We start from the raw sequence: 8,982 nt of genomic DNA, 5'->3' as shown, positions 1-8,982 counted from the left end.
AGTTCTCTACGTTTGAGTATTTTTCTTGGGCTTGTGTATACCCAGCAGCACTTTTGAACATAAGTCTTCCCCATTTCCCATGCAGATTAGCAGAACACTTTTTGGACATTTTATGCTGCTCAGAAAAATAAAAATTCCATGCTTAAAACTAGTTACCTGGTTCTGTGGATCCCAGCCAATATCCAAGGCTTCGTTTCCATTCACACAACAATGTTGCTTCCATCTCATCTATCCTAACAAAACCCATTTATTACACTCCCTGCCTTCAACAGATTCCCTGGTGCTTTTGGTCTGATTCATAGGTGCATTGAAAAACACTTCATTATGATAGTGACACTTCATTATATTGCCCTTGTATAAATCTATAGTGTGGCCACATTTGGAATCTGGTGCACAATTCCATCTGCCGCACCTCATGGCCAATATTGCACAGCCAGGAAAAGGTGCAAAAATGGGCAACCAAAATGATCGGAGGCTGGAGTGCCTTCCTTATGAGGTGAGGCTAAAGTGTTTGTGGCTTTTTATCTTGGAAAATAGTGATTAAGGGGAGCACACGAAGGCGAATGCAGGGAGGCAGGGAGGTGAATGCCTCCCTTTTGCTCCCACTGCCTGGAATGGCTCCAAAGGGGAGGGGAAAGGACCACTAGCACCCTGTAGTGAGGCTTCCTGCAAAACTTAGTGCTTTACACCCCCTCTAGCTACTCCACTGCATGGGAATCAGAAAAGTTCAAGGAACTGCATGTTCTTATCCTGCACAAGAGATGAAAGGGAAGATGTTAACCACTTCCAGATTGTTAAAAACGGTTTCATGAGACAACAAATTGTCCAGGTCAATTTCTCAAAGGACTAGCCATTGGATTAAAGTGTGTGGCAATGCAGTGCTCCAATACTTGAAGTTGTCTCACGCATACATGTTCATTGCTTAATTACTGCAACTTCAAGTGATGACATGCATGTGTGAATGGGTCATCCAAGGTTTAAAACAGTGTTGCACAAACTTTTTTGACAGCGACCCTAAAAACAGTTTTTCTCTTACAGACCAATCCTAGCCACACTTTCCTGGGAGTAAGCCCCATTGACTCTAATGGGACTTACTTCTGAGTAGACATGCATAGGTTTGGGCAGTCTGTTGGGTGAGTTGGAGTAGGTACATGTTGATAATTTTAAAAAATGCCCCAGAGCTTTCGCTGATGACATTGTAATCACTGAGGTCTGGAGCACTGAGAGGGAAGTTGTGCAGGGCTTCAGTTCCAGCTGAACAGCTTACAGGGAACAACCCCTCTTTGCTCCTGGAAACCCATCTGGCCCCTCCTTGATGTGCTAAGCCTTTTTTATTGGGCCAAGTTCAGTTAGCATCAGTTAGCATCAGCCAAGTATCAGTTAGCATAACTTTCCCCACCAACTTTGTTCCCTGATGCTTTCGTAATTGCTATCTTATTGATAATCATTTTAGTGTTACTTTAACCCAGAGGTCTCTAAACTTTTCAGCTGAAGTGCTGCATCAAATATTTGATATCTGACACAGTGTCGAGGGCCGGAAAAAAATTAAATAGAAAATTTAAATAAATACTTGGAACTTGAATGAATGGATTCAGATGTCCAGGATTTCTCCAAGCACCTATACAGCCCAATAAATAAAGCACACACTTAAATGGACCCCCATTCCTCCACCCCACAAGCACAAATCTGGTTGTGTTTAGCCAACAAAATCAGAGATTCTCAGAGGATCAGAGGCTCTCTGCAGGCCACATATGGCCCCTGGGCCATATTTGGAGACCCCTGCTTTAACCCATTTCTGCCCGGCCCACAGATGTTCATATTTGGTTCCAGTTGCATATATGCAAGGTTGGACAGAAATGGTTTAATTGATTGCTAAAGGTTCCCCCCCCCCTTTCATTATATGAACCACTTTGGAAGCCCTTTGGAGGACCAAAAGGTGGAGTACATAAATAAATAAAATAAAAATGGATAAATAAAATAAAAATAGGTTAGCATGTGATAATGTATGTGTAAGCTCCTGATAATTTGCAGCTGGATTGAGTAGTGGGACTGCATAGAACAGGTGTTGCACCTGAAGAGATACAAAAGTTCTTCTTATGGTTCCTGATGGCTCATTCACACATGGAAGTCACCATTTCATGCAGTGATAGTTCAGAAATAAGAACATAAGAAGAGCCTGGCTGCCGGATCAGGCCCAAGGCCCATCTAGTCCATCTTCCTGTATCTCACAGTGGCACACCAGGTGCCTCAGGGAGCACACAAGACAAGAAGAGACCTGCATCCTGTTGCCATTCCCTTGCATCTGGCATACAGATATAACCTACTTCTAGATCCAAGAGATGCATCCATCATGGCTTGTAACTTGTGATGGACTTTGCGAAGAATGGGCAAATCCAGTGCGGCTTGACTCGAGTCGAGTCACAAGTCTCTGCCCACCTGCAACTCAATTCAACTCGAAAATGAGTCACAAGAGGCATTTTATGAGTCGCCTGGAGTGTTTTCACAACTCAAAAAGACCTGGTTATGTCCTGAATCTACCACCAATCAATTGAATTGGATGACCCAATAAAGTTCTAGCTTTCCAAGAGGTAGAGATTGTTATTAGCATGGTGTTTAGATATAACAAGGATTTCTCTTCCCTGTATTCTGGTCAGCTGGGTACTGGGGAAAACATGTTTTCTGTTTGGGCTATTTAGATTTACCAGCAATGTAATCAATATTGATTAAAAAAAAAAAAAAAGCATAGGCTTAAATTCTCCCAGCACCTGAAGGAGTGAACCAACTACTACCCCTCTTACCTGTCGGTCTGCCAGCCCTCACCTCTGTTCTGCTCCTGCAATTTGAAATCATGGGGAATAGAGCAGAAGAGGAAAGAGTGATGGGCTAAAGGATCTCTGACACTCTAGCTCAACACCCTCCTCTCCTCACTTCCTCTTCCCACTCTGTTTCTGTTTTCCTTTACAGATTCATGAACCATGAGCAGTGGTGGTGGAAGTGGGCACAGAGATAGGTGTCTCATGAATCTGTTCTCTGAGGTCACTATCTGTTGGCCCCATGGACAAACAGCCCTGCAATTTAAAAAAAATCCTGCACATTGTCTATTGTCTTCAGGAAGATGGTTGAATTCAAGGGACCAGGTGGCAAAAAGTCCACATGCTTGCCCTGGACTTGGAAGTGTGGATGCCCTTCCATGACTACACCTGCCTAGATTCTAGGCTTAATATTCACCTGACAACCTGAGCTGAGTGCAGGTCAGGTCTTGAAGGATCTGAAGAATGGAAGAAACCAGGTTTAGCTGGGGTTCTCTGAGCAGGCCTGGATCTGGGGTTGTTGTGTTGTTTTTTCAAGAACCCCTCAAAGGCAGATGTAGACTTAAAAGTCTGGAGCGGAATTGAGGGCAGTAGATTATCCAAGAGCCAGGCATCGGCCCCAGCATGTGGGGTGCCCTATTACATCTGCTAACCCACCAGACCTTCTCTCCCAGTCCTCCTGAGGCAGGGGAGAGCCTGGTCACCCTCCAGAAGGCCCTCAGAGTGGCATCTGGAGCCCTGAGGGAGGCCAGAAGGAGTCCTCCTTCTGATCAGGCAAGAGCATGGATGTACCACCTGAACTGTGGTGTGTGTGGCAAGCAGGGATGTGTGGTGGGTGAGGAAGAGCCTCTGCACTGTAGTCCTTTGAAAAGAACCGCTGCCTTGTAAGGTGTGCAAACACATGCAGTCCACATGTTCCACTTACGCAGGTGCTTGCACACCTCACTCAGTGGCGGTGCTTTTCAAAGGACTCCCGTGGAGAGGCAGTGTCTCCCCTGCCTCCCCACGCTCTGTGCATGAGTGGTATGTGCTTGAGTGCCTCCCATGGCGGTGGTGCCTTCTGAGGTAGGGATGCTGTGCCTCACCTGCCTGCCCACACTCCGCATGTGGGTCGCGTGGGCGTGAGAGCCTCCCACGGTGGCCGTGCTTTTCAGAGGGCTCTGCCGGGGGAGGCTCTGCCTGACCCGCCTCCCTAAGCCCTGCGCGCGGCTTGCCTGCGCTTGCTCGGTTGGGGAGGCTGTGCCTCTCCTGGGCTGCGCGTGCCGGAGCGGCTCCCCGGCGGAGGACCCCGGAGGGAGGCTCTGCCTCCCCGCCTGCCCACCAGGCGGCCAGAGGCGCGGGACGGAGCCCGCTGGGCGGGGACGTGCGGAGGGCACAGCCCGCTTCGCCTGCGCCGCCGGGCGGGGGCTTCCCGCAGCCACACGCGCGCACGCAGAGGCAGCAGGAGGAGGACCCGCCGGCTCGCAGCCCAGCCAGCGCCGCTGCCGCTGCCTCCGGTTCCGCCAGCCCGTCTCTGCCCGCCCGCCCGCCAGCCCGCCTGCCGCCCGCCCGCCCGGCGATTCTGCGCACAGGCGGCGCCAGCCAGCCAGCAGCGGCAGCAGCGGCAGCCAGCCTGTCACCCGCACGGCGCTGCTCGGCACCCTCGCCCGCCCGCCCAGCATGGCTTCGGGGGACCTCTACGAGGTACGGCGGCGCTCGGCCGGGGCGGGAGGGCAGGGAGGCGGCCGGCCGGGGCTGCGGGGGCTGCCGGGCGAGGAGCCGCCTCTCGCCTCCTGCGCTCGCTCCGGAGTTCCTGGAGCCCCGGGAGGAGGCGGGCGGGCGGGCAGAGCTGCTGCCCATCGGGAGGCAGGGATGCAGCGCTGCCCCCCCCCACTTTCCTGGGGATCGGGACTGGGCAGGCCTCGGGGGCAGCGGCCGTGCGGCGGGACCCCCGGGCAGAAAGTCCTGCCGGGGAAGTGCTCCTGCGGGCGCCCTGGACGCCTCCCCGCCCACCCCCGCCAGAGGGAGGTGGGTATCCAGGCGCAAGGGGGCGCAGGGGCTCCCCCCCCGCTTCCCAGCCCTCCATCTGGGGGTGGATGCCAGCAGGGGGAGGGGCCGGCGGGGGGCGGAGCTTCGGTGACCACAGCTGCAGGGGGAGGAGGGCTGGCCCACCTTGGCATGTTCTTGATGGGGGGTTCTGGGGTGGAGCTTCCTGAACTGGGTGGGCTTCGGGCCCAGAAAGTTCACTGGGTGGTCATCTCCTGGGTAGCAGGGGAAACCATCCAGGGCGCATCAGCATGAGAGGGTCTCCAGCTGGCGTGTTCACAAGGAGGGGAGTGCCACATTTCTTCCCCCAGGTTGAATCCAGTCCTCAAGTCTGCTCTTTGGACCGGTAGGATCAGTGCAGGAATTGGCCCAGTTGCACGTGGTCAGGCAGTGGAGGTGTTGACGGTCATGTGCGGCTTGCCAGAGAGCTGGGGTGCTGAACCAGCACATGGTTGACCCAACGAAATGCTTGCATGGTCGTGTCTGAATTGTGTTGCAACCAAATTTTACTGGATTGACTGCATTTCATGCAGAACCTCCCCATCAGACCTGTCCTTGCTCCTTCTCCAAATGGAGATGTCTGCCTTACCAAGTGGATTAAAACCATGGTTGCAGCCCAGGATGTCCTGGAATCTTGGTGATGTATTTTCAGACCTGGACTGTACACTTGATCTGACACTTGATATAATGTAACTAAGTCTTGTCCATAAAAAAAATCTCATAGTTTATCGTTTGGTACAGCGAATGGCCAACACTCAGTTTGGTGCAGAAGCTGGTTTGCCGCGTAAGCATCCAGGCATTGTGTTTGGCAATTGTTGAAATTCCGCAAAGAAGTGGTCCCAATAACAGATACAGATTTTGGTTTGTCACTACTGAATGTTGTAGAACAAGGTTCGGCAACCTTCTGCATAGAGCCGGACATCGGGTCCTTCAGTGGTAAAAACGCATGCACCTTCAATACTCATGCGTCAACTTTCCGGTTAGGCCATACATCTAAGAAAAAAGAGATGGGCATGACACAGAGAGATTCCTGCCCATACAAAAATGACATCCAAAGGAAGCTTCTGCTCTTAGTCTGTTTACACTGTAAGCCTTAGAGAGATAGAATTACAAACTTGAATTCTTTTTAGGATCATAGTGGGCTGGATAGCTATATCTTTTGGGGGCTACAGGCCAAATGATTTCAGGTGGCAGGTCAGATTTGGCCCACAGGCTGTTTGGTAGGCTACCGCTGGAGTAGAAGTACCTAGAATATTTCCTTCTTTTAATAATGGGCACCATCCATATAACGATTTTTCACTCAATTAACAACCTTGTTTGTAGCCAGTTAATTGATTAATTAATGGATTCAATTTATAGTTAAAGCTTTAATGGTGATTAGTGCCATATTTTCCCCATCAGAAATCTGGGACGTGTTTTCTTAGGACACTCCTGCTGCTTGTGTATTTATAAAATGCAAGAGTAAATAGAGTACCTTAGTAGACATATTTTGGTATTTGGTAGACAACGTATTTGATGACGATAATTTGTGTCTGTAAGACAAACAGATGATTATTATTCAACCTTGCCTTAAAAAAAAAAAATCTGTGACAACTCATGTTAAACACAATGGCTGCCATCCAGCAAACCTCATGATATCAGCCAAGGTTGTCAAAGAACCATCAGCACAAACCATTCCCTAGCTGACTACTTGAAATTCCAAAGCAGTCATTTACTAGAGTGCAACTGTTACCTGAATCAGAAAAGTCTCATTGACTCTCCGTAACAATGACATCAACACTGATGGGCCCAGTGTAGATTATATGAACACCAGATTGCTAAGACGTAGTTACTGAAACACTGTTGTGTGCATCATTGAGGCTACTTGAGTTTTCAAAACCTGAGATTTAACAGGAAGAGTCAAGGTTTAGGTAGATCTTATGGGATCTTCAGCTGAACTACAGATTTGTGCTCATTCGGATTCAACTCCAAGGATAGTTGTGAGGCTTGCTTTGAACTGCTTGAAGGATGAGTCATCAATGTAGGAGATGGCAACAAATAGATTGTATACCTTCTGGTCTCTAGATTTTTCCCAGTGGAGTAGGTCTAACTAGGAATCCCTTTGGGTGATACTCTCTGGAGGATTTTATGGCAAAGAAATCAAGTTGTGGAAGGAACCCTTGGGTTGCATCTTGATAATTTGTGTGGTTATTGATATACCCTCAGAGAGCAATTAGTGTACTTGTTACACTATGCTTGTTACAGCAACTCTGGATTTCTTCTGGAGCAAACTGAACCTCTCCAGATGATACCAAATGTTTAGAGGTTGGTTGTGGTCTGCGTTGTTGGTTTCAGTTTCACTTGGAACTTGCTGTTGTAGTGGCTTGTGCAGGTTCAGTTTCTAATTAGCCCTGTTGCACTGGCTTTGTCTCTTCTTGAACTCCAGTGTTGTCAACGAACGTCTACCACTGATGACTTTGGCTTGCAGTGTCAGCTGAAGTAATGTGCTATATGGAGTTTGTCTTCTACAGCCTATCAGAAAGATTTGTATATGTGTGCGAGCATTATTGGGAACATGTACATTATTTCACTGCATGGAAATATTTCAGCTTGTCTGTATATATGCGTTCTGGAAGAACACTCTCCGTAGATTTAGCATTGTTTACATATTATTATTATTGTTGTTGTTGTTATTATTATTGTTATTGTTATTGTTATTGTTATTGTTACATATGGGTGTCATTAGTCCATATTTTTGTTTATAAATACATTTTAAACGATGCTCCTTTGTGATCACAACTGAGAAGATCAAAGGATTACTGAGTGATCTCTTGTTCTATGTGAAATATCATTGAGTACCAAGTAAAACATCTTTCAGTAACAATACCATTCTGGAATCCCAAAACGAAAGCTTCAGTTCTATGCCATTGGCTCCTCTTGTCCATAGGCTCGGTATCTGCGAAATGGAGGCTGAGCCCATGACTGGAGGGCCTCAGAAGACCTCCCAGACACAACTGGAAGTGGCTTTTGGTTTGCATCAGTGACCGCTGGTCACATCCAGAGGTGTTCTGAGGCATGAGGAGGTTGTGCATGGCTTCTCCACACCTCAGAACACCTTCTGGATGCAACCAGAAGTCTCTGGCACAATCTGGAAATGACTTCTGTTTGCATTCTGAAGGCTTCTGAGGAGGCCATGCGTGACGTCCTGAGGGCCTGGTGTGCCCCCAGGTAAGTAATAGCAGTGCTGGACTGGTCCCCCCACAGATTTCATTATTTGGTATCTCTGGGGGTCCTGGGAATGGATCCCCTGTGGATTTTGAGGGCCCCCTGTATACCCCTGCCTGGGATTAAGTCCCATTGAATTTACTTCAGAGTAGGCATGTTTGGATGGTGCTGAAAATCTTCAATACTTTTAAGCTGTTTGACTGTTGCTGACATTAGAGCAAATTTGGATAGACAATCCTAAATAATTATGGTTTGAAGTTCTTGGGTTGCTTAATCAAAGCCCAACATCTAATTTAACCACTCTTTTGACCTTCACTGCCAAAGCTTTATAGCTTGTGGGATTTGGGGTTACTAACTTGAACTTGTAAGTAAATGCTTTGCTCAACATGTGACATGCAGGTAATGGCCAATCATCATATAACAGCCCAGAAAGTATGCTTTAGTCATGCTTGCTAACAGCTGAATGAGATTTGTGGTCTCACATACATCACACCTATGGATGCATATATTTCGCAGTCTGTGAATTTCTTAAAGCAGAAGTACTCACTATGGATTGTAGTGTGAGGGTTGTTCATTGCTTGTATGTCACATGTTGTGCAAAGTATTTATTGATATGTTCAGGTTTGTAACCCAAAAGCTACTGAATGTAGAGTTTTGTCATTTATGGTCAAAAGTGTTTTGGATGCAATTAAAATTTGCTAAGATTCTAAGCCCAATGTCAGCAAATTTTAATTGCATCAAGAACACTTTTGGCCATAAATCTTAGATTAAACAAGCAATTGAGGCTGCAATCAGTGATGTATGAAGAGGGTGACCAAAGGAGGGTGGCTGTGTGGGGTGGTGTCTGAGGGGCTGACCCAAGATGGCGGCGGTCTTGGGGGTGATCCTGGCTACAACCATGACTTGGGCTAGCACTGGCTGCAGCCACCTGCAAGAGAAGCTT

At 48.0% G+C, this 8,982-nt stretch overlaps 1 protein-coding gene across 1 annotated transcript in view; it reads left to right on the top strand.

Moving 5' to 3' along the window:
- Positions 1–4,422: 4,422 nt before the first annotated feature.
- Positions 4,423–8,982, top strand: part of CDYL2 (chromodomain Y like 2) — an 87,493-nt gene continuing 82,933 nt past the window's right edge. Inside the window, exon 1 of the mRNA XM_066637458.1 lies at positions 4,423–4,493. Coding sequence (XP_066493555.1) covers positions 4,470–4,493 — 24 coding nt within the window. The 5' untranslated portion in view covers positions 4,423–4,469. The remainder of the gene's footprint in view (positions 4,494–8,982) is intronic.

The sequence above is a fragment of the Tiliqua scincoides genome, chromosome 9, assembly GCF_035046505.1.
Source record: "Tiliqua scincoides isolate rTilSci1 chromosome 9, rTilSci1.hap2, whole genome shotgun sequence".
NCBI classification, from domain to species: domain Eukaryota; kingdom Metazoa; phylum Chordata; class Lepidosauria; order Squamata; family Scincidae; genus Tiliqua; species Tiliqua scincoides.
The sequence above is the reverse complement of the archived record's forward strand: the minus strand, read 5'-3'. Positions and strand labels throughout refer to the sequence as shown.